The sequence below is a fragment of the Strix aluco genome, chromosome 3, assembly GCF_031877795.1.
Source record: "Strix aluco isolate bStrAlu1 chromosome 3, bStrAlu1.hap1, whole genome shotgun sequence".
NCBI classification, from domain to species: Eukaryota; Metazoa; Chordata; class Aves; order Strigiformes; family Strigidae; genus Strix; species Strix aluco.
In genome coordinates this window covers 45,812,819-45,839,994 of record NC_133933.1, presented here as the reverse complement: position 1 = coordinate 45,839,994, position 27,176 = coordinate 45,812,819, and the positions used below count along the sequence as shown (strand labels likewise).

Here is a 27,176-nt window from a genome sequence, read left to right as displayed (position 1 = left end):
TTCTTACTGTGAGTGTTTACAACTCGTTAAAAATTCCTAATCGATAAGTAGTTAGTCTGTGGTGGCCCGGTACATCTCTCTGATTTGGAATAAGTGTGACTGAGAACATTTATAAAGTGTTAAGCATTTTAAAAAGCATGTTCCAAGAAAAGACCCACACAAACTTGGAAAAAATACATGTTCTCTATTTTTTATGTGCTTGCAGTCACCTAAAATTATCTATTCAGCTTGGATCTGCTAGTTGTAGAGCTGGTATGTGCTCTTGTGTTTAATACCTGCTGTGTAAATCACAGCATTGGAAGTACCATATTGTGCAATAGAAAGATTCTAAGAGTTGTATTTTGGGGTAGTGTCAATGTGGAACTGAGAGAGATGGGGTAGCAGTAAGCATACTATGGTTTGACCCCTTACCATTTCTTTCTCACATAGTTTTCCCATAACTACTTAGCTTTTGACAAGTCATTCCTCTTGCCTCAGTAACGGTTACCCCTAACACCTAGAAAGAGGCCCCAACCCTAAGAGTGCAGTCGAGCTGCAGTTTAAAATGGAATTTTCCTCTTCATGGTCAACTCTGTGTCTGGGGTGCATGGATTACTTTGCAAAACGGGATTGCATCTACTGTTAGTCTTTCATAGGTAATATTAACTTTTGCAGGCTAAAACTTTTGCAGTGCAAAAAAAAAAATTGCACTATTCTATTTGCATGTCATCCCCTCTCTCTCACATACACATATCCTCATATCTTTTCGTATTTACAAGATGCTCTGTTTCCATCACAGTTTTGATTATGGGTCTAAGACTTTGGCAACACTTCAGTGCCACTTCTTGATCAGGAACAGGAGTGGTATTAATTTCAACTTCAATTAACAAAATTAAGCAGTCTAAGCCATTTAGAGTCCCATTACAGATGACAGAAAAGGAAGGGATTGCTCCCCTAAAATTGATTGGCCTCTCTTAAAATTGAGTGTTAAGGAAAGGTCTTGAGTCTAGTCTGGTGATTTATCTGTTAAATAGCTAAAGTTGATGAAATTAAGGCCATCCTGAGAGGTTTCCCAAAAACGTAGATGTGTGCTTCTACACTGGTATTCCAAGTTGTTTCAAGAGAAGAAGGCAGGGAGCTGGAGGAGAGAGAACTGAAATGGAGAAAAATTTGTATTCTTGTAGAGAATATTCATTGCCTCATCAAAAACTTTCTGTTTTACGGTAGTGTCTGTGTTTCTGTTATTCTCTGTCAGTAGTTTTGATGTAAATGGGAATGAAAATTTTTCACAATTAAGAAATAGATCTTTTATTTTTCTTATACAATCCACAGATTCATATTCTGATGAGTTGATGCCTTCAGTCATTTATAATAAAATGCCAAATCTCTCAAGGTAATTATTAACAAAATAATGTAGCAACATTAGCAGTTTTGGTCAATCCAAATTATCTGTACAGTTCACCTTTACAGAAACAGCTATTATTTTAAGCAAATTAAATCTTTACTTTTGCCTACTCATTAACAGCTGTGCATCCACAAATTCTAGCTGTTTGTTCAGCTATCACTGAAAGGGTTAATTGCTACAGCTATGCAGCATGCAGACTCCTAAACCTAAACCAGATGTAAACTAAAGCCAGGCTTTCAGTCAATCTGTGAGTCATATTTTACTGTCCTTAAAACTCCAAACAAGGAGCTGTCTATGGAAGCCCTTGAAGACTCAGCAGTTCTTAGCATAAGTCTTTACAATTCCAAAAAAAATAAATAAAAGAAAATTAAGAGCTCTTTCTGTACTTGTGGTCGAGTTCATCAGTTTGTCTTTTGATGAGGCCAGTGTTGTTTCCTTTAGGTAAAGTCTAAGCTTTCTCTTACAGTCACAGGTTGCAGTTGTAAGAAATCCAGAAAGCACTGAGAAGTTGTGAAAACAATGGTTATGCTGTTATATACTTTTCAGGCAAGTAGGACACCAGCGCATCTCCTGTGGGAATCTGAGTACTCAGAACCTCTGAAAATTAAGGACATAATTTCCTTAAAGACTTAAAAACAAATGGTCTATCAAATCTCAGTGCAACTTGTGCTCTCAAGTACCTTAAGCAGCCTTGAAAATCCACCTAAATTCTATAGGACTTCTATAGACAAGTATGTGATTTCAGAAGTGGTTAACCAAAACATCCTAGTGGACCTGTTAATTATCATGCGAGATAATTCACAGTTTCCCTTGCTTTCTTACTAGGTTTTTTGGTGGGTTGTTGTGGTGGTGGTGGTTTTGATGTTGTTCTCTTTGCTTTTTGTTTTTGTTTTGAGGGTGTTTGAAAGAAAAATCATGCTGCCTGTTATTATCGTGACCAAAAGACAATACAGTAAGCCTGAGTAGCTGATCATCTGCTCACACATTTTGTTCAAAAAGACATATTTTAGGATTAGCAGAGATTTGTGCTTCCAAGGGCTAAAACTTAGTATCCAATAGAACGAGATGGAAAGCATGCATTAAAAAGATATTCTGAATCTTGAAAACATTATTTTTCTCCTTTTTAAAAAAAATAAAGTAACTATTTTTGATAATGAGCCTGGGTGCATTTTAGATCACTTACTGAAAGTGTTAGTACAATGCACAGAATGTTCTGTGAGAGAAGTAGAGAATGAGATGAGATTCTTGAGGTACTGGATACAGCTGGAACTGCAATTTTTTAAAGTCTCTAAACTGGTTTTAAACATAGATTTTTACATGAATTTCCAGATCCAGGAGCATTTGAGAGATCTGTGTATGTATGGGAAAAAAGCTACCAGTTCAAATTGCCCAAAATTTAGAAGGTCCTCTCACAAGAATCCTTTTGTATTGCTTCTGTGGAAAATCTGCAGCACATGATGTTAGAGAGGAGATGAAATTAGATGGAGTATTGGTCTTTTCCATTGCTGAGATATTGCTTATATGCTAAAATTTATTTAGAGGGTTGGAGAGGAGGTGTGTCTGCCCATGCCAACCTCTGCCTAGGATTTGAGATCTTTGGAAGGTATAAGGTCAGTGCATGAGGACTGGGTATTTGGGAGTACGGGGAACTGAAACCTTCACCTTGCTGCAAAGCAATATAAAAAAGTTTTTTTATATTTCTTTATTCCTGTTTGGGCAATTCCATGTTGCGAGATAAGCCAAGCACTAGGTAGCTTTTGTGACTGCCTATATGACTCTCTTTGTGTGCCTTGAATACCTTTCAATTCTTTAATTACAATAAAATTTAAAATCTGCTTAAAGTAAATTGAGTTTAGGAATATGCTAGCTTTGTCTAAGTTTTTCAGCTGTGTACACTTCTCTCAAGATGAGAGAATAACTGAACCTGTGAGAATAGGAATGATAACAAAACCCGTTTTCAGTCTGTTATCAAGAAAGAGACAAGCTTTTGTTTCAAACAAAACTTTTACAAACCCATTACAGCAGATCCCCTTTGCCAGCCTGTTTGTTCGATATCTGGGATGTTCAGCAGCTGAGGGAAGAAAAAAATCAAAACATAGAAGACTATCGGTAATCTCACATACTTTTTTTTTTTTTCATGTTTCACCTCCACATTGCTCAGAAGTTATTAAATACTCTTCTGACACATTTATTCAGTATCTTATTCCTTCACTTGGGCAGAAATACTGGTAACTGTCTAGTGTTTTGGGCTCCTTTCATATGATCAGCACTTTCATTTCTTCAGTTACAGTGAAGGCTAACTATCTCATCCAAATAGTGGGTTTTATACTCTGATGACAAATTACAGAACATGATAAATGAGTGCTATATCCAACACATTGTGCAGGAAGACCACGAATCTGGTATTGGTGCTCTGGAGAACTGGGAAACTTAGGAATAGCTTAAAACCCTGTTCTTTCTTTAATGAAGAAAACGTCTTATGAACTAGTTTGTTTTATGCATCATAATACTGATATTAGAATGGTAATAATGACAGAATTTGTCCTATTTTTGAAAGTTGGATGCTAAATATCGTATCTTTCTATAAAGCAAAAAAAAAAAAAAAAAAAAGGGATTTTTTTTCTGTGTTTTCTTTCAGATTTTAAATGACTTGGACATGGTTTGCAATTCAGGAATAGGGTCAGAAACGGTGCTGAACTGAACATCACTGATTTTAGTCTTTTAACCGGAGGAGGGGGGTAACAAACAAAAAGAACTCCACCAAAAACTGGAGAAACAAAGCTGTCGTGAACTGTACTCTCTTTCCCCCACCCCACATACATGCACAAACAAATCAACCGTGGAAGAACTTCCAGTATCTGAATGGTTAAAGAACAGACATTTCATTCTGACAATATTACATGTTTTTTCTTTTCCATAGCAAGTTGAACATAAAGGATAATATATCCCTGCATTTCGTTATAGACTTTGAAAAGGGATTGCTTCAGGCTATTGGCATGGGTATAGGCTAAGATTTTTGGTGGGTACATACTTCGTAAGATCTATACTTCTCTCAAATCAGCTGAGAGATCAGGAGTTCATTGTGAGCTGCAGACACTAATTCAAGAGATTATAATGTACTTCTGTGAAGAATATTTAGTCCATATTCTGGAAAAAGGTATGGAATTTCAATGATATTAAATGTTATGGTAGGTTCTATAGCATCTTTCAACTCTGCCACTTATTTCTGAGTAGGAGAAAAGAATAATAGAAATTCTATATGTCACCATCAGAATGTCTTCCTTTGCAGAATAGTACATAGCTTCTCTATATTATTGTCTTAACGTACGTTGTAAAAAAACTCATGGTCATTTGGATTCCCTCCCCTATTTCAGATGTGTTGACCAACATTTGTTTAAAGATTAAGGGCTTGTCCATGCGACTATATTTGTGGGGGGTTTTAGGTTTGGTTTTGGTATTTTTAAATATTGCTTCATAAACAGGGTTACCTGTTTAATTAAATATATTCATGTTAATGTTTTTCCTCTAAAAGTCTGCTGATATTTATTTCTATTTTGCTCTAAGCTTAAAAAAAAATATTTTTAAAAATTGAAATTGTTATTGTCACCCTGGCTTTACTCCACTTGTTTGGCGTTACTGATTGAGTCATTCTGCTTTTCGGTATATATGTATTTTAAAAATTGGTATATCTAATTGTCTTTGGTATATTCACAACTATGAGAAGAAATGATTAAACAGTGTTTATGAGATCTAAAGCCACATTCTCCAAAGATTTGCCCCAGATATAGCAGACCAGATGATGTGAATCAGTTTATACAGCTAACAATACAAGACTGCTATGACCACCATCATATATATTTACCTTCCTGGCACTCTAACTTGAATGACTAGGTACAGATCTGTAGTGGGTTGGCTGACCAACATTTGCCAAAATTGATGAACCTTTGGATCTTTGTCTTTAATTATGTTATGTTTAATTGCTCTATCATGCTCTTTTAGATATGCCATTAGTTTCTTGCTGTAAACTACAGACTGGTGTTATTTACCAGATTATAAATTCATGCTTGCTGAAGTAAGAACAAGACAACTGATTTTTATTTTTTTTTCCCTCCACCACTGAGACCCTTTCAAATATTACGGAAACACATTTTTAGAGCATATAATGGTGATACACGTAAGGCTACTACTACCTGTTGTATCCAGTCTTCAAAAGCAGACTACAATTCTCATCTGTAGATATTTGGATAGGTGCAATTCTAGACATCATTTATATTTAAGGGAGATAATTATGTTAGTACATTCTGCTGCTTCAAAATATTTTTTAAAATGTATAACCAGTTTTCTGTGTTTAAAGACATAGTAATAATCCTGTTTTACTGAAAGAAACCCTGCAGAGTAAACAAGAAAAATAAATTTTTTGAATGTGTGCACTTTTGCTAGAAATTTTGAGGCAGAATCAAGCAGGATTCATTTCTGTTGAATGATGGGAAATTATCACGGCCTAAAGAGATTTCTCCTATAATAGAAACCAGAGCTTAACATTCTCCTGAACTAGTAGTGTGAAGTCAACTGTTGCCCCAAACTAAATTAGTTTGGAGAGTTGGTGGAAGCATGATGTTACCACTTCACCAATGAATAATCTGTGTCAGGGCTGCTTCAGGCTCCAGCTTGTCTGTCCTGGTCTGTAGTGCAGTAAGAACCAAGCTGTGTTTCTCCAAGGTCTCTCATAGAGTTCAAGCCATGATAACTACTCCTATAATCTTTCACTTCAATCATTTTGCACTATTACTTTTGAACAATACAAGGCACTTCACTACATCTGTGGTTTTATCAGGTATCAAGCCCTCATCTGGCTTTACTCACTAAATTAAGATCCTTCTGACTATTTGGTGCAGGTTTTGCATCTGAACTTTGTTTTGATTCAGGCACTGTCACCTGGGGCCAGGCATATCAACACAGCCTGGGATCTGAGTTTGAAATTTTGCTCCCATACATTTCATCCCCTTAAATTTGTCCTTTTTCTTCAAAACAATTGAATATTTTGCTTAATTTTTGCTACTACTCATTTAAACTAAAACACTGGCCACAAGTTATCTGTATATTTTGGTCAAAAACATTTGACCAGGAACATAACTGTTCCTGAATATATTATGATAGTGTTCATACTTGAAGCAGTGTGTCTGAGGCACGTATCCCAGCAGTTTCATTGGCTATGCATTGATTTGTATCTTTCATTACAGTATGCAAATCCATACTATGATGTGTCATCCTAAACTAATCTGTTACTTCAATTTCAGCATGTGAGACAGAAGCAGCAAAAGTTTATCAGCTATCACTAGAAGAGCACCTCCAGCCTTTCAAAGACAGCATGGAGCAATTCATTAGTCAAGGTAAATAATGAAACGTCACTTAACCTTTTCATGACATTTCAAAGGAAAGTTACGGGAACAATGTTTATACATTGTGGGAAAGGGACTGTTTATTTTGGCATCATAGAAAGATGTGGATTAGTTTAATCAGATGCCACACAGTTCTAAAAGATTTGCAAAAAGATTCTGTTGTACTGTAGGTGACTCACTCTCTTTTGCGTGACAGCAAAGACAAATGCTATTGGCTTGAGTGCGTGATCTTCTGATAAGTTCAACATTCCAGTAGAAAACAATTTTACAACCTTTGTTCCTTGAAAAATTCTTGAAGCTGGATCTGTTTCATTAACTTATTTCCAAAGAGATTATTCTTTTGTATGTGCCAAAAAAATGGAGTAAGCATAGCAAAAGTAGTTAAAGGTTTTCAGATATAAGGCAAGTTCATGTGAAATACTTACGTTAGAAATATCCGTGATGAGCTGGCATCCTGAGTTCTATGAGGGAAACACTTTAAAAATTAATAGACTACGCTTTCAATGCTTTCCTAGACCCTTCTTTTGCAAGACTGTAGGAGGTATGGATAACTAATTTTTGACTAGCAGTATATCAGAGCATCTCCTGAAATATTACTCTGAAACCAGAGTATACTCTGTATTGACAAATTCACTTTTTCATACAAGTTAAAATTCAGTGCATCATGGTGACAATGTCCTGATGCTTACACCAATGTAATTTTAACTGTCTTGATGAACTATCCTATATAGAAATCATTATTAATTGAATGTGCATTATGTTTGAGAGGCCAGTCAGATATGCATTTATCTCTTGGTTAGAATATCCAAGATGACCATCTATCTGAACATTGTAAGAAGTGGAGTACCTGTGTTCTAGTATATACTGACCCATGCTATAGGACTCTCAATTACAGTAAATAAATTCAGCAAAACCACCATTTTGAGCAATCAAATATGAACTGATATTTTCTAAGACAAATGTCTGTTAGCCAAACCTGGCAAACAGGATGTTACCTCCAGCAACAGTAGGTATGAACTGCTTTAAAACTGGATGCCAATTATGTACATGACATATAAATGTTACATTAATGTCATGATTAAACATGTAGCATGTGTTTTACAGTAGGTGTATATTATTATTTACAGATAGGGAACAATCAAATCACAAGTTGGTCTGAAAGAGATCACTAATGGTATACTGTAAATCATGCCATATGTTTGCATATTAACCTTAATAACAGAGTAGGAAATCAAACATGAGGATTATATTTCATCAGACGTATATCTGTTAAATTTCTTTCACTTCTTTTAGAAACCATACTTTTAAAAGTATCTGACTCCATACTTTAGCTTACTTTATGATTTCTGACTATGACTTCTAGAGCATAATTATACATAAACTATATAGTAATCTGTTCTGCTTTTGAAAGGATATGCGATTTCCTTTCTTGATTGTGTGTCTGTATTTTAGGAAAGTGAGGAAAAAGAAAAAAAAAGAAAAGAAAAAGAAATGCATCTCATCCATTAAGAACTTTGCTGTGTTCCCATGTTAACAGTGGGTATTTTTGGGTGGTTGACATAAGGAGAAACCCATAATGCCAGTAAAAATATCATTGTTTTATTTTAATGAAAATAATTGGAAATGTGTATTGTGAACACAGTGGATTGTGACTAAACTATTTCTACGTTTATTTAAAACTGTTACTTACATTTTGCAGAATTCTGTCCCAGTGTAAGAAAGACAAAGGTTAATATATAGAAAAAAAGAATCCCTGGTTAAGTTCCAAAAATAAAGCAATTTTAAATACCTTTCATTATGAAATCCTTTGTTTTTACTTCATGGGATTGAATTCAGACTTGAAAGAGGCCATGTTTAAAGCAGGATTTCTCTTTCCTGTTCAGTGTTTGACAGGCTTTTGATCTAGATATTTTTTCTAAGGGCTTTTGTTGTTTATGTAGACATAATCGATGAGTCTTTTCAGCTAGACTGCACACATGATCATTTAGAAAAACAGAGGGACAATTCTTGGCACCTTTTGGGGATTTGTGTTTATATAACATATGCTCTGGGCAAAGAAAAATCAAGCTTTAAGTTTTTATCTTTTCAAGTCCCAGTTTCTCTAAAGTCAGAAAAAGTTTTAACTTAAAATTCAGATGAAAAGCATTTTTCATAGGGTTGAATAATTTGGCATGTTTATATGATGCCATTTCATAGTAGATAACTTGTGTGCATAATGGGACCTAAAAGTTCAAAGTAGCTAGTTATTTACAGCATATTCACTTATACTTGTTGCTAGCTGCTAAAATGGAAAATGGCTTTCCCATAGGCAGGAAAACTTGGACATCAAATTAAATATCCTTGGCAAGGGGTTAGAAAGGCACTGCTTTATAAGAATAGTTACTGTCTAGCAAAGTTATATAACTTTGAATTAAGTTATTGTAACTAGTCTAGCTGATTGTTACTACTGATGTGTTAATAAATCTTTTTTTAATGTTAACACTTTTATTAGATTAATCAGAGGCAAAAAAATGTTGTATATTACTAGCTTACTTGCAAAGATTATTTCATTTGAAAGATAAAGATGGGGAAGAGGCAAGAATGCTTTCAGAGTCGTAACAGACGAAAATGCTAGTGGTATATATGATTGAGGCTGTTCAACATTTCCCTTGCCAACCTAGTAAGTAGGCTAAATAATCAGTATATTCATTAAAATATGCAAATTAGTGAAAGGATTCCAGTTCTTTTTCTGATGGACTTCAGGGTCATTCATAAAATGATCATTCTACTTAACAGAAGATCAAACTACCTGTCCTATCCTCTCTGCACGGGTTTAGTGGATATTTGCAAGCATGCTTTATCCTGTGCATTTGATTTCTTAGGGTCTGTGTGCCTCAAAACCTCCAAGGCAATCCCCTCTGTTCTTCTATGTTTTCTGTCCTATTTTTAGGTCCACATGCTGCAAATCATCAATCACAAAGTATATAATGTGGTTCTCTTGTTTTCATAAATGTTAATTATTTTTTTTTCTGAAATTCTTCATAGCCACAGGGTTTAAAAAGTGAAAAGCAAGAAAAAAAAGTAGAAGAGCTACTTCAAAAAAGGGGATTGGAGAAAAATTGTCAGAGAATACAAGAGTTTTTAATATTTTTTTTTTGTTATGTACCTCTACTTTAGGAGTTTCCAATATTTGAGTAATATAAAATATAAGCATGAAATTTAGTAGAACAGCGGTCCTTTTGCAATTAAGTTATTCAGGCCAAACTGTAGGAATTTTAAAAGTACTATTTGCATCTCCCCAGTATAGGGTATATATTCACTGAAGTTTTCTGTCCTTGAGGTACTCCCCATAAGTTATCACAATTTGAATAAGAGAGATTGAAAACAAAAACACTATTTGGGGAACCTTGTCTCCTTTGTTCTGTGTGTAGCTGTGGATAGATAGGGACACAAAAACATCAGAGATCACATCTAGCCATTTACAAAGCTTCAGAAATAATTTTTTTTTTCCTGGGAGAAATGTGTCTGATACATGGGATGGTCACGAAATCCTGAGGGTGCTAAGCATCATTAAATTTATAGAGAAATTTCATTAGCAGTTAGTAATCTTTTAATGTTGTCCCCACTTGATAGGATAGCCAGCTCATGTTGAAAGAATTATGTGTGTATAATCCACAAACAAGTCTTGGTCCCCAGGTTTTAACTGTGGTTAACTTTGCAGTGAAAAGCAGTCTTTGGGTTTTTGTTGTTGGGACTCCAGCTAGGCTGTGCATTCTTGTTAGCCTGATAAGGCAGGAAAATTATGATAGGAGGCAGCAACCATGACTCCCTTGGAAAAGTAAGTCTTGTTTGGGAACTGGGAAGAGGCAATATGTTGGAATCACAACTTTTCCACTGAGATTCTATAAATTGTGCAAATGTCACGGACTTCAAATCTGAGCAAGTCATCCAATATCATGTTCAGAACCAGTTTTAGACTTCAGAAAAAGCCTTATGGTGTAGGAAATTTATGCACTAGAATGCACTGTTTGTAGAAGTAGTAAAAACATAATTTTCTGATGTTTAGCTAGTTTGTCTGAAAACATTGGAAATAGTGCCATTATGATTGTAAGTTTGGGAGTACAAGCTAATCATTCAATCTTTGGTTCCTTCTAGTCTTATTTTGCAAAATTCTTTAGTTCTGCTCTTGTTTGTAAATGCCAGCCCCAGGTCTCATTCTACTGGACCCAAGAATACAGACTCTTCTCTAGACCCAAATTCTAGCCACATCCTTGTGATCTTGCAGAAAAAAGATGCCAAAATTGTCCTCTTGGGTGAACTGTCTATAACTACTCCCTCTTTTGCCAGGAAGAGCATTCAGGAATCCAGTTTTTTAAGCTGCTAGTAAATGAATGTATAAATCACAAAGTGCGTTGTATTTATCACTGTAGCTGCAACCAAATAGTTGGCGGTGACTTGTTCTTTTAGGTCAAGCAGCAAAAGGCTGTGCATCTTCAAATGATGAATTGTGAATGAGACTAAAGCATAAGACTGAATCTTGGATGGCTGGGTTCAGTTCCTGGCTCCCGAAGTATTGTAGATGATTGCGAAAGGAATGCTGCTCGGGTAATCTTAATTCTGGCACTTCCTAACCCAGAATGATTGATTTTGCAGATTCCATTTTCTTTAAATGTTTCTTTTATGATTTGATTAATATAAGGGAGAGCATAGCACTACTTCATAATTTTTCTAAAAATAATTTGAGAAAATATGACTAAAACACTATTAGGAACATATACAAATAAATGTTTTTGTTTTTCCTTTTTAAAAAAATGCACAGAACATTAAGGGGTTGGATATATGTAGATTTATGTGGAGACATTCACTTTAAATGTTATTATTATCAAAATATACTCATTACCAAGATTAAAGAAAGCAAATTTTTTTCATTTTAGACAAAAGTGATGGAGGGATATTAAGAGCAAGAAACATAAAGTCACTGGAACAAAAGGCGCAGGAATTCACACTTAAACAACTTAATTCCATGAATGTTTACATTTTTATGTTAGTATTCTTTTTGTTGGATTATTGAAAGACCTTTTAAGACCTTTTAAAACTTGTTGTTTGAGTGCTGAAAGTATTTTTTTTAATCTCACACTGACATCTTAATGCTAATAAATAGTTTAACGTCAGTACTGTATAAACTTGTCCCTACCTCAGATGTTAGCACCTCAATTGGTGTGCATTATTACATAATAATCCTAATTCAGATTGTGTTGTATTTGCAGCACTAAACAGGCTTCACTGAATTAGCCTCACCTTGCCTCAAAGTCCATCAAAGGCCAAACCTTTAGACTGGGTCTGGCAGCTGTTTTTGCCTTTGGCACAGGACCTCATTTAATTGTTTTTGTAGGTATCAATACAATGATTGCAGGCAGCACAGGTGTGGTAGTGTAAAAAAAGTTATTTTGGCATCACTTGGGAACACATCAATGCATGAGTGTCACAATAGCATGATACAAGTCACCCACCCCAAAATATTCTCAATGAATGCAGCAAATTACTGAAATTACCAAATATAATGTGGATTGGGGGGGGGGATTAATTCACATTTTAAATCTCTTCTCCAGTAAAATCCAAAATGTGTTCAAATAACATTGATTTTAACACATAATTCTTGGGATGGAGAAGGAAAAATAAGATGATGACATTAAAGCTTTACTAAAAGTACTTAGATCCTTCATTAGCCCTAATCACTATGGCATGACATGTTCTTCAGCACTGCGGAGCCCAGGCTCACAACTGAACAGCCTTCTGTTTAAATCAGGCCTGAAATCTCTTGCAGTATCTTTACTGTACCTAGTAACATATATTTAATCCTAAGTATGCTAGCTAAATGCATGTCTGTGCAGTGCCTAGTCCTGACCTGACTGTGACCTTTGAGCAGTGTAGGATTTTAGAATCAGTAGCAAGGAACATATTGTGGGGAGCTCAAAGCTCCACACGAAATACAATGTATTTTGCTACTGTGAACGTGACATATGACAACATCATAGTGAGTAGTTGCTGAATGTAGATATTATTTTTTTTTAATGTTGGATCTGGGTCCCACTTCTTCCTCCATTCAGCTGACAGCAGATGTCATCTTTCAAAGGGTGGCAAATAACCTATCTTCTTACCAGACTGCTGCCTGAGATGGATTAAAAGAGGACAAAACCAGCAAAATGTGGAGAGAGTTCACATCTTGAAACAGCATGTATGAGGAACTTGCCCTGAGATTTTTTTTTGTTGTTATTATTAATATAATTATTAATTTGAAAAGTCAGTCTTCTTTTTTAGAGTCTGTTGTTGTTAAGTTTAAATTTTTTTAACTTCCACGAAGGTCAACTTTCAGTCCTTATGTATTCAATGAGAGTTTAAGCTGCGCTCCATAGATCTTGGTCATAATCTATGGAGCTAGCACATAACTTGAGTTGTTCCTGTTGTGTGATTGTGTAAAGTCATTGTGAAGTGCAATGAGTTGGAATCAATGTAAATGTGTGTTTAACTTGTTGTAGGTGTTGTAAAAACTGGAACATAATTAGGAAAATGTCTAGCATATTAGATGCTCTATCCCCAGTTATCTTCAAGAAACTGGAGTCCGAATGAAGTATTTAAATACTGTTTTTCATCTATGTATGAAAACCTTAGAAAATAAGGGAGAGGGAGTAGGTATTCGTCATGCTTGCCACCTTCTATGAGTTTGTCATAGGAAATACAGAAGGAGGTAAGACTCTTACTAGGATTCCCAGGAGAAATCCTGCTTTCTTCTCTTGCAAAGCTTTCTTAGCATGAATGTACCTAATAATAAACCATCCAAACGTACTTGGATCTTTGTTCAGTGTAAATAGAAATTCTCAAAACTATAGCAATGTAGCTCTAATGACTCATTGAAAAGGCATTGTATCTGTCAAAAAAAACCCCAACAAACTGGCTCCACTTGAAAGTTACTGGAAAGCACATTCATAGCAAGTTATAAACAAATACTAGTTAACACTTTAAATAAAAAGAGAGGAAAAAGGCAAAAAGATTTAGGATCTAGACAAGCAGATGAAAGGATTCTTGTTGCCTTCCATCTGAGATTACTCAGATGCATTCCTGTATTCAATTACCTGAGAAGATGTGATATTCCCTTAAGAGAGATCAGGAGATCAGAAGGGATGGCCATTTCGTGCATCTTCTTACTCATAGCCCTTTGAAACTGGTTCAGAAGAAACAGCTTAAATTGCAACAGGGTTTGGGGCCAGACAGTGACTACAGACAGTAATCACTGGGTCAAGATCATACCACAAACCAACAACAAAATGTTCTGGTGGAACAAAAGCTCTGAGAGGGCATTTGAATGCTGTTTGAGTAGACCTACAGGGTCTACTTGGAATAATTTCTGAATCAGAACCAAAGGGTCAACTTGTTTTGTGACTTTGTTTATCTAGTAAATATGCACATAAAGGACACTGGTAATTCTTATTAACTGTTAAATTTGAGCTTATTTTTCTCATTCAGTTCCTGGTATTATTGCATATTCAACTTTAAGCTTAAACTTTTAATGCCTTTTTTTTTTTCTTTTTTACAAAGCCACTAAGTATGAGCCCCTGTCATCATTTAAATATTAATGATCATCTAACTTTTCTTTACAGTCTTCCCCAAAGCCCACTTTCTTTTTGATAGTTTCCATCTTAAAATGGATACTCAGTTCTTCCCAGTGCCACTCATGTCCCCAACCACGTTAGTCTTTATAAACAAAACACGCTAAGAGAACAAAAAACAACATAATCAAAAAATTGAGGCAAAATACATTCAGAAGTCTAAAGGGGGAAAGAAAGAGGTTTTTCTCAAGAGCTTTCTACTGATCCTGGTGTCTTTGCTATTTTGCTTTGGCATTTCAAGGTATTTAGAAACAAAAAGTTGAATAGTATGCTGATTGCCAAATAAAATAGCTCTAAGTATTATTTTGGTGTTTTCTAGGGGCATTTAAAAGTACATGCACTACCAAGGAGACTGGAGGAATTCTCTTAGGAGCTCTGGCAGAGGTCTTGTAAAGACCCTAATACATGCCCTTGCTTGTGGTGGTTGTTCATCCAGTTTTTTTCCTTTCTATCTTCACTTTTTCTGTCCTAGTCACACGCATGAGATACAGAGGGTATCCTCATGGCCTCTTTCAGGTACCTCAGGTCCTCAGATCTTAGTAGAGCTGGGTCAGCAGTGACAGATGAACCACTTGATGTTCCATACACTTTTTAAGAGACTCTGTCCCTCAATTTTGTTTTCAGTTTTGTTTTGTTGGGATTTTTTTGGAGTTTGTGGCTCTGACAGAGGAGATATTTGCTATATTTTTAAAGTCCCAGCTATTATTCACTCAACACCACTGTCCTCTTTAAAGATCCTGGTAAATCTGCAGCAAGGGTTTGTAAAAGTGTTAGAAATAGTTTTCTTTTTTTCAGTAAAAAGGATTTCTAAAAATTCCACTGCTTTTCAATAATATGTATATAGCACGGGGCAGAATAGTCCCAGTTTAAAACAGTTGTTGTAAGTCTTTGACCTACCAGTTAGTCTTAGGTCAAATATTTCTTAAGATTTTTAAATCCTCTGGAAGAGATGGTACAGTTAAATGTTGCACTTTCAAACAAGAACTTGCAACAACTGGTATTAGAGACAGCAGACATTGTATGCAGTATCTGTCCATACAGAAAATAGTCTGTACATACAGAAAATAGGTATATTCATATAAATAACTTTTTAAAAATCAGATTTAATGCAGAAGGTATGATAGTGAAATTTGCAGGAGACTAATGTAGAAAGTATATTGGACTGAAAATGAGAAGATACTTGGCAATGTTCTTAGTTCACAGAGTGGCTTGATGCCTGCAGAAATTTTAGCATAATTGGTCCAAAATGTCACTTGCCACTGAGGTCAGAGGGACAATTTGTGGTCAAAAAATGGCTTTTATGTCCTTACCTTTGAACCTCTCTTCATTTAATTTAATCTTCTAGGTTTCTTACAGGGGGAAAGAAAAAAAAAAAAGAATATTTGCCAAAAAGTGAATTATACTGTTCTGCTGAAGACCATTATTTTCTACAATGCCTGTGTATACTTCTCACGTTCAATTTTGTGAGATGCTTCAGATTTTCATAAATGCATAGATCACTTTAATATGGCTATTCGTGTATGTGCCTTTACAGAAGTTTATATGTAATCTTTGCAGGACTCTAATCTAAAAGAACCGCAAGAGCAAACATGCAGAACAATGGCATGTATCATTCTGGAATGTGGGTATATGCTGAGAATGACAGAACTTTTGTGAATTAAGTTAATTAGACTTCATTTGTGAGACCTTATTGGAAAGCTCATTTTGAATTGCATGAAATCAGGTTTTATGCCCCAATTATAAAACATCAAGCAGTAAATTTAAGCAAATACAAAAAATGATAAGATAGAACATCTGATGTGAGTAAAATTTGAAGAAATACATACTATGTAGTTAAAAGAATTGATTGAAGAGTCTTGGATATAGTACAGTCCTCATGCTTGGTAAGGAATGACATAGGGAGGAAGGAATGTACTTGAATTTTGAGCAAATATATAAAGTATTTAGGAAGTATAGACCTTGCTCTAAAGGGAGACCATCTTTAAGTAATCTGAAGGTATCTTAATGGAAAAGGCAGGCAAACAGTTGAATATCATCCAACAAGAAGACATTAAAAAGATGCTTTCAAAAGAAAAAGTGAAAAGATAACGAATTCAGTATACATTGTAAATAGTAGATAAGGCAGCTTTGCTTCATGAAAGGTCACTTTCACTCTAAAATGTTCTTTTTTTCATATGGAGATGTTTTTTCAATATGACCTGAGGTTATTTTTCAACTATATCCTTTTAAGTAGGTTTTACAGAATATATATGCCTTCAGGATTATGGGAGCTGCATATAAAGCCCTACAGTATATTGAGTGTATGCAGGCAGAGATATAAAACTTAAGTTTTACCTCTGCTTACTGATGCATTACATGAAATATAGGGGCTAGTGTTTCCTGGTATGATATAGTCTTTAATAGATTTGTAACAATATATTTGGAAGTGGTTTAGTAAATTAGTGTCAAGGATCAAGAAAACTACTCTTAGCAGGGGGTTGGTGAAAAGATGATGAGTCAATAAACTATGGAATATTTTCATTTGGGAAAGATAACTGACCCAAGAGCAGGAACTCCTACATCTGTCAGAAAAGTCTGCAAGCAGTCGCTGCTATGGTCAGCTGGACAGATTCCAAATATATATGAAAGCAGATATGGCTACTGGATGACTACAAGACTTTTAAAAATGTTTTTCAAAGAAAATCAATGATACTTTCTGAAGTAATCTTGCTTCTTGAGGGTAGAGAGAAATTTTAGTGGCAGAACAGAGTGCTCAGTTGTGCTCAGCTGCCATGATATCCCTGGAAATGATCAATTTTCCTGTATCAGCCATTGCCATGGCAGGATCACTGTGGACCGGGTACATATTTTCTCATTTTTACTTCACCTGTTGGAGGAGTTTTCTTTTGTAAAAGTAAATACACTTTTCTCCCAAGACTGTTCTCCCAAGGTGGACACCTTGCAGCTGGTACTTAGCACTTCATTGATATAGGCTGCCAAGAAGTAAGAATGCCAAACTGGTGCCTTTCAGGCACTCTCCTTACAGTTGTGATGAACTGCTTCGGAGGAAGAAGTCAGTAAAGAAGCATATTGAATGAAATGGCAGTCTAATGTACTCTGGGACACTTCAGCTGAATTGGTCATGACTATGATTATTTCTTTCCTCACCTACTCAAACAGGAAAAGTGAGCTGAAAGCAGTTTACCAATAAAGCAAAATACCAATAACCACTAATATCAGGTGATCATATTAGTGGCCAGTTCCAGAAGTTGTAGGAATCTCCAGCTGCTTCGACATCTAATAGTTATTCCGTTGTATCCTGGTGATGTAAGACTGTTGTGAGTTTGGTAACAGGAGGCTTTCTTCCCTTGCTGGTTAAATCTCAGTGCATGTCTTTGACTAGCCATTGTCCACAGCTTTCAGATGTTTACTGTATACTAGTGCAAAAGCAGTCATCTGAATATTTTCTTTGGACAGGGACAGATCCCTGAGTGTACATACCGAATTTTCTTCACTTTCAGTGGTGCCACCTGTTGTCTTTTGGAAGCAGAATTGTTTTCATACTGTTCTTTAACTTTTTTGTGTCTACAAAAATGAGAAAGCAAATGGATTGCAAGTCAGATTTACAGTTTAATAATATCCTTTTGATAATATGCAAAAGGTTTAGAAGTGTCATCACATATTTGGAACAGACTACAAGGGAATTCTCTTTTAGAGGAAATTCTTTCCTTGCAAAACTGTTTAATGCCAAGAGGTGATCTGATGCAGGATGAAATCTCTCTCTGTGTTTATTGTAGCTGCCTTATGCATATGTACTTATTACTTTTTTTAAAAATGCTATTACATGCACCTGCATTATTCAGGGATTCTCAATATTCTTTTCATTGAGTAAAACCTGTTCTCTATGAAATTATTAAAAGTACAGATACCTGAAGTATTTTTTCTTTCTTTCTCTCTGGACCACAGGAACTTTTCTTTTTAATTTAAACAAAACTTACTTCAGAATGGGGACATTTTGACATGCTTTGATAAGCCTAGTATAATATGTTGTGCTTGCACTCTTTCAAAAAGTAAATTGTGGAATACTTGCTCCATTGGTGGCGGGTAAATAATTGTTTGTAAGCATGTGCAGAACAGTTGAAATAAGGAAGAAAAAAACCAAAGCTAGACAGCTCAGGTGATGTTATATCCCATCAATCCTGGAAATTATAAAAAGAATTATATCTTATGAATATGATGTATGTAATAAAAGACTGTCCCTAGGCTGGAACATGCTAGTCTCCATTTCCAAGCATTATCAAACTGAGAGAAGTCCAAATTACATTTTTCAGTAACAGAATTATTTATTTTAAAAGTTGTATCTGCAGATACTTAGTGAAAGTGTTAATGCAGAATTAGATATTGGATCTCCATCCAGGGAATTTGTGTGTAGTTTCTTTTCTTGCACCATATGGTTTTACAAGTCATACCTTGACTTTCAGGACTGAAGTATGAAGAGAAAAAAAAAAAAAAAGAAGAAATTCTGTCAAAGCTGCCAGATTTCACCTGGTTTAATATCCAAAGCAAGTCAAGGCTTTCAAGAAAAACTCTAAGTCAGCCCAGATTCACTCAGCACTGGGCCCAAGTTCACTCAAAAGGGTTGTGGGCCCTCACAAACCTTTTGAAGAATCTGGGCTGAGTTTCAAGTCAGTATTGAAACCTGTAATCAGGCAGGCTTCACATGCTCTTGAATTTCCTTGAGAACATTTACCCAGCTCTCCCTCAAGTTTTCTGTGGTTTGCTCAGATTTTTTTCACTTTCAGCAAAACAATGATGGAGCTCCGAGTCTTCAAGTAATGATTACTAAATACAATGTTTGCTGCGGCAAATATCCAGGCACTGCTCACCCTACTCAGCAGACTACATTACTACTAATAAAAAGCATTTGCAGCATCAAACATAACTCTGATCCTTGTTCTGACTGGGGAAAGAATAGGGAAACTCCATTTGTGTATCTTTGGTACGGATTTCACATGTCTATTTTAGTATTAGTATATGTTTGTAAAGTGCTGTTGATTAAAACATTGTAACAGAAAATGAGCGATTTATCATTGTTCCCTAATAATTTCATTGCCTTTCTCATTTTTGCCAAATTTACAATCAGGATTTCCTTTTTCAAAGGCAATGAGTCTACAATGTAGAAAAGTAACTTTAATTATTATTGTAGAACTGTGTAGGGAAGGGGGAATGAAAAATAGCTTGAAGGTTTATTCTTCTTTTTTAGATTTCTGTATGAATTCTGTACCATTGACATATGTTTCCGAGACAGTTCAGAGCCTCTTTATGTCCCAAAACCCACTGACTCTGGAATCCTAAAATTCTCCTTGCAAATTAGTATGCCAGTAGTCCAGCAGACTGAAAAAGGGGATCAAGTTTCAAATTAAAAAGCTTTTGGCTAAAGCTAGCAGATCTTAAATGGGATTTAAGGTGTGCTACCTGAATGACTATATAGGTATAAATCTCACCTAAGCACACATGCATAGAGTGGTTTGTACTATTGCTTTGCACATTGGTGATGCCTAAGTTAATATGCATGTTCTTGTGGATTTTGTGTATCAGAATACCCATCTAAATTAAGTGAAATGGATACAAAATAAAATATGATAAAACACATGGAAAATAGATAATTTTTCACCCGTGTGTGTCAATGACAGACTCATATTTTTAATTTCCTTCACATGATCACCAAATGATAATTTCCTTCATATAAATAAAAGTCATGTTTTCAGTATGGGCCTGCTAAGGCTCTAATACTTCACTAACTGATGTGTGTGCAGGGAGAGGAAAGAGAGCTTTTATTTGTAACTATCAAGCAACTTTTAGAAAAGCTATAAGAGTGAATCCTTCCTGCTCTTCACTCAGCTTTTCCTCCTCTTGGTAGACCAGTTCCCATATTTGTCAAGTTTTCAGAATCATTCTTTAAGATCTGTTTTTAAGTCACTTTCATGACTTGGTTGTTGTTTATATTACTGCAACATTTTTTTTTTAATTTTCAGAACTTGCTTTAATTTTTTTTTTGTGGTGGTGGTTTTTGTTTGTTTTTTAATAGGGATATCAGGATTCATGTAGTTTGTGTGTTGTTTTGGGTTTTTTTGGTTTTTTTCTTTCAGAATTAATGTACATGAGTATATCCTTAGGTAGTTTCTATACATTTTATACATGACATATTTACAATTAACATTAACCTGAAACAACATCTTCCTCCTTCACCTTGTAGGTAATTCTTTGATTATATTTTTACAGCTAAAATAGACCAAGAAAATGAAGAGAAGTCACTGACAGAAGCACATAAAAGGTAAGAAAGAACAATGCCGTAAAACTCTTCTTTGAAAAATATGTTTTGGTAGAAGGTGCTGTGTTGGTAGCCAGCATTATCATATTTTTGAATAGTGAAAGAAATGCACTCAGAAAACTAAACTATATTTAATTTGACAATTAGGAAAAAAAAAAAATGAAGGAATGTAGACACGCAAGCTACCTTTAGAGAAATACTGCACATGACTTCTGTCTTTTGGAAAATGCATGTACCTTACATAAAAATAAATTCCCAAGATACCATTTGGACTGAGAGAAAACTTTTCATACTACACCAGAATCATGGTGATTTGACAGACACATAGCATTCCCCAGATAACTACTATTCATTAGGTACCACTTCCTGTTGCTTATAAAATGTCTGCTTTAAGATAAAGAATGGAAATCTGTTTTTTAATATATTAATGGTATGTATAATTAAATGTGACTTCCTTTGTAGAATTGCTAATAGATCTTCACATATTTTTTGTGGCAAAAAGCAAAATACCTAATTAAATTTCATTACAGATGTGTGCAGTTGAGAGAGTTTTCAAAATTGGGAACTTCACTGCATTGCACAACTTGTGGTTTCTTCTGATTTTTTTGGCAGTGTTCTCCAGAAGATCTCCAGAAGCAGTGTTTAAATGGGACAGATTTTTATCTGTCCCAGCAAAAGATCAAATATGACATACACCATTTATAGTCCAGATTTAGTGAAACTGACAGCCTGTGGTTTTTTTTCACTAAAAATAGCATCTTCTTTTTGTACTAGCTACAGCTGCCACTGAATATAGGCTAATTAATATATTAATTATATATGAAGTCTCTCAATAGGATTCTGGTAAAATATACCACTATAAAAAGTTCTAGTTTTTCTATGGTTTGTTATCCATTCTGTGGCACCAATGCCCAAATTTGCTACCTGCTCTAAGGCCACAGTGTGGTTGACATCTTTTCTGGTACAGCACTACATCTTCTCCCTATTTCCTTGGGCCATGAACTAAAGATAATACCTGAAAAGGAAGCCAAGGGGAGAGTGGATGTTCCTCTGCCACAAGAAGCTCCCTCCTTACTTGTAAGGAGATGGTAGGTCCTTGAGTGGTATATCAGTGATGTGGCATCCTGATGGAAAAAAATGGAACAAAGGGAGTACTGCTTTGGCTTAGTATCATACCTCTTGCTCAAGGATATATATATGAAAGACATTCCTGACATTTCTTAGGTTTGTTTAACTGCTGAGTTACATAATTCTTATCCTTAAAAATCTCCTTCACAATAAAACTTTGAGAGAAGAAACTGCTGTTAGGAGAGGAGATTTTTGTGATCTCTGACTGCTCTTTTAAGGAAACTTTTTCTCCTGTGGCAAATGGATTAAACTACATATCCAAAGCTGACAGATATCTAAGGACAAGGGGAATCTGCAATCTGTTCAGAAATCTTGTGACTTCTCATGTCATCTGGTGTCTAATTCACTCTCCATTCTTACTTTTTTCCCTGACTGCACTGGAACCATCATATCAAAAACTTCCTATTTGTATATCTAGCATCCACAATATGGGGGAAGAAAGCAAACTGCTCACTGGATTCTTATTCAGCTCGGCCTGCTCCTTCTGACTTGTCCTAATTCTTTCTTCGTCCTAGGTTTAGTGCATCAACTCCTATTACATGGTAGTCTGTCAAAGAAGAATATTCAGCTTCATTGTTCCTCTTTACTGTCAATATCTAGCAAGGATAACATCCCATACAAAACCTTTTGTGGAACACACAAGGAATTATGCTAGAACAACATTAGGGCAAAGTTATTTTTTACTATTGTATATTCTACATTTCTCTTTCTTCCTTCACCTTCCTACTGAAATTCTCAACCAGATTAGTGGTATTTGTTAAAATATTGAAGACAGCTTCATGGTATATTTTTAATATTATATGTATTTATTTCACTAAGATCTTTAATTGGGCTTAAAAATAAAATGTTTGGGATCCTTTTTGGCAGGGGGTGGGTGAAAAAGAAGATGAGAGCTTAAAAAACTCAAAGATTAGTTACATTTGGCTTATCATAGGTAGAACAACAGTGCATAGGATGACTAGACAAGCAAATAGTGCAAGGAAAAGTGATGGATTAGATGGAGCAAAATTAATGTGATTAATGTGCTTGGATTTTTCTTTTTGAAGTGGATAACTTCAGCCCATGTCTACCCCACAGGTTCAGGTCTACCCCACAATAGCACTTCTTTAGCTTTCAGTAAAAACTACAATTTTTTTTTTTTTCTTGTTAGCTTGGGCACAAAATGTTAAAGCTGATATCTCCATAAAAATATGAAAGCCTAAAAGAAAAGCTCTTGCAGCAATAACAACAAAAATGTTTCTAAAATGAATAATGATTTGAGGAGAATGCAGCAATGTGTATTTTAGAAAAGCTCAATTGTGCAATAGATGAGCCGAAATGGAAAGTTAATCTTCCACACAAAATAAAGACAAAGAAAATGGAATGTCTGCTCCAGGGACTCCATACAGTGTATAGCTGTTCATTTGTCACAAGTGAGAAAATGTTTAATCGGTTTTGAAATGATATATTCTCTCTTTATTTATCGTGTTTAGTGACTTTAAAAGTGTCAGTATGTAAAGTGTTTATCCAAGGAATGATTTTCTGGCACATGGATAAAATGAAAAGTTGAAATGTTTAGCTCGCAACAGACTTATGTTCCAAGATCTCTCTGAGTAAGTATCCTGAGATGAGAAGAAAGCACACAGGTCTGTGTTTATCTAGCTTACGCAGGCAGACAAGGAAGGCTCCAGCCTGGTATTAACACTGAAGTGACATGGAATGTCTTCACCAAACCCCAAACAATTACATCATTCCCTTAACAATATTGATAAAGTGTAATAAAAAAGAACCTGGCACTTTCCAATTAGATCATCATTGCTAAATATTTGAGAAACTCTGAAATACTTGACAAGTTAAAGTAAAAATCAGTGTTTTGGGGGGAGGGAAAAGAATTAAAACAGGAGATATAGAGGAGGAGGGAAAGAGATACTTCTATATTTTAGGAGTTCACAACTTGGTGTTTTTTTTTTTTTTTTAACTTTTAGATTATGTCCTCTGTCCTAAGATGCATAGCTATATGTTCAATTCACACAGCTGTATATAACATTTAAACAGGTTTATAATTAAAATTTATCATCTTTGAAAATTGGGAGGTATAGCATGCTTTCTACCAAGCAACAAATATGTTCTCTGTTTTCTGTATTTTCATTTACTTGGCTTTAATTATCTCTAATCTTTCAAGATGTGAGTTCCTTTAAGCAGGAGAAAAAAATTGAAGCACTGTTGTTTCCAGGTATGCTTAATACAATTTTAGAATGATACAGAGTTTGTTCACAGTATCCACAGCAAGATTGCATCAAAATTATTGTCAAAAGCAATGTGATAGCTGGTGTCTTGTTTACTGTGCTAGGATAAAAGGCAATAGCAACAGCAGCAATATAATCTTGCTGGCTTATAATCAGAAATGAGCTAGTTACTTCTTGCACTTCATTCCTGAAGGAGCAACAGCTAAACAACCTGACTAGAATTAACAGAAACAGCATTCAGTGAACCTGAAGGTCCTAATTCTCTGCCTTGCTACCTCTATTCAGCTGAATAGCTATGAAGGAATAGCATGTAGCTTTATTACTTTCTTATAATACCTTACCCAGTATTGAGTTCTGATCTCCTTGGAAGGCTTCCAGATTAGGGTCTTTTTTTAGAAGAAAATAAATCCAGACTGTAACACTGATCCCTCTTCCACTGAAATAGTTAAGATGATCTTTCTCTTTTTCTTCCCCTCTACCTGCAATGATTTGTCTCTTCTTGGAATAACACCTTGGGAATCATTCACAAATTGGAGATGTTTGTTTTAGACCTGAGATACAGTCAGATGATCTTCAATTCTTCCTGCTATCTCTCAGTCAAACAATGAAGCGTCGGATTCTAAATTCAGTGCCGTAGCACTGAAAATTGTTGTTTATGTTTATGTTTACTCATACTGCACTCATAAAGAGGCATTGTATGCTGACAATCTCTTAAGAACACTACAGATCCTTTAGCTGATTTCAGATAGTATAATCTTGCTTGAAGTGATAACATAGGTCACTAAAACAACAGTCCCATATAATGGTGGCTTGATTTGGGGTGAAACTGTTCACCTGTTTTTCCTGCTGTGATGCCTAGTGAGGACTAGATAGACAGAAATGCCTCTCACTATCATAGCATTGTATACATCACTGATTTTAAAAAAACTGAGAATTTAATCTGTTCTTTAGTAAATCTGAATGCATTATGAGAATATATATTTGTTGTATCAACTGGGGAATTAAGGATGTGTGTGGCTGGGTATGGAACACTCATCTTCCCATGTCAGGATATTTTTATTTGGTTTATTTTATAATTTGCTCACATTACTTGCACATTCCAATGATTTTTAGGCTTTTAAGTGCTTCCTGAGTGCAGCCTCCCAGGCACCTCTTCTGTTTTCAGGACTTTTAATAATCCATTTAGCAATGTGTTGTTGCTTGCTTTGCTGTGGCAACAAAAGACATTAATTTTGAAGAGAAATGTTTACCTTTAAATTCCCTGCAATAAAAAGGTACTCCTGACACAACACTCTTCACAGACTTCCATTGGCTTCACTGAACATGAGACTTGGGGAGGAACAAAGCTTTACACCTGCTTATGAGCTGACAAGTTGATGACACTTAGAGAAATAGCAGACAGTATGGTACAATGGCACTGCTGAAAAGCAACACCTAAAAATGTAGCACCTAAGTCTGGTAATCCTTTAAAACAGTAAATGTTCCTCCACCTTGCTACCCTCCACACAATGGTTTGGATTTTTTCCAAAAGTGAACTGTAAAGTTAAAGTGAAAATTGAGTTAATGATTGAAATAAAGTGGTGAAAAGTTCAGAATGGAGAGAGGTATGTAGTTTAAAAAAAAAAAAAAAAAAGAAAAAAACAGAAAACAACAGCACAACACTTTTTAACTGAAAGGCAAGAATATGCTGTTGGACTCCATCTTTCACTACTCTTTGGTCATTCATCCTTTGTTGGTTCCTTTACTGTTAGGTCTCTTTTCTCGCTGTGTGGCTCCCAGCATACAGACTTGAATTGCTCGTGGTAATACATTTCAGACTGTAGGTATACATTAGCTGGATCAGCAAAAAGTAAATACTTGGTGAGCAAAGGAAATGTGTATAGAAGAAGCTTACAGAGTCTTAAACAGATTGGATCATTCTAGTTTAGTATCCTGTCTCTGACAAAATACCAGGGTCTGTAAATATGCAGTAATGGAAATTTAGCTGGCTGTTTCGTTATGTCAGAAAGTCTCTTCTGAAATATGGGTAATTGATCTTTCCCTGAAAGATGAAGTCTTTCTCCTTTTCTGAAAATATTTGCCAAATGACTGCAAGTCCTTAACCATTTGCACGATTGATTTTGTATGCAAGAGCATTACCTTTTCTTTTAAAGATGTTGGGTTGCTTGCTTAAAAAAAAACCTATTTCATTGGTTTTAAATTAGTTTGCATGTAATGGCATTCAGTGCTAGTATGAACAAATGGTAACATAACTTTTAGCAGACTTGGTAGCATAACTTTTTGCATAACTTCAGCTGTCTAACATTCTGCAATGTAAACTCATCTTATGCACCTTATTCTACAGTTTAGGTAGAGGACCTATTCTTAGATCTTACAATAAAAGATAAAGGATATTAGTTTAAGGTGCAAATACAGTTACACAAAACAGCATTGATAACGATACAGCTAAGTAACACTCTGATAACAATATAGTTAAAAGAACTGGATCCAATCATACCCAAAAGTAATGCTATAGCGTTAAATTCAGGATTAAAAAAAAAGATAAGAATCACGTAGCTAATAAAATTAATGAAAAAATACAGAAATTAAAATCTTTAAATGTGGCATGCTGTTTTGACCTCCAGTTTATGTCCAGGGGGTGGTTTCACTGAGTAGTTCTCAAAAATTCAAGATATTTCTCTCGAGCTGTTACAGCTGAAGTAAAAGGCTTGTGTGCGTGTGTGTATGTGTAATTAGCTCCAGTGCCTTTCCATTGTGCATCAGCTTCTGATTATGTTCAGTAGTCTTTTTTCTTTCATCATATTGTCTACCTGACCTGTTTAGTTAAGTTGTTTCCTAAGACCTATAGTGTTTGCATTTGGCATGACTGTGACTTTAATGTGGATCACACTTCAGCTTTTACTCTCTTATGTTTATTTGCCACTACAGTTGTTGCTTTCTTCCTTGCTGTATTTTAAGATTTACTTTAAGGATTATTATATTATATTGCTGTTGTCATGTATATGCAAATGGAAAAGCAGAACGTCAGGAATGTGGTTTAATTAGGTCACAATTGCATTAACTCATCTGGGAACTATCCAGTAATAA

General features: G+C 35.2%; 1 protein-coding gene across 1 annotated transcript in view; it reads left to right on the top strand.

Annotated features, from left to right (window-relative positions):
* The window catches only part of FMN2 (formin 2), a 164,301-nt gene that overhangs the window by 110,273 nt on the left and 26,852 nt on the right, over window positions 1-27,176 (top strand). Inside the window, exons 15-16 of the mRNA XM_074820532.1 lie at window positions 6,682-6,774; window positions 20,688-20,739. Coding sequence (XP_074676633.1) covers window positions 6,682-6,774; window positions 20,688-20,739 — 145 coding nt within the window. The remainder of the gene's footprint in view (window positions 1-6,681; window positions 6,775-20,687; window positions 20,740-27,176) is intronic.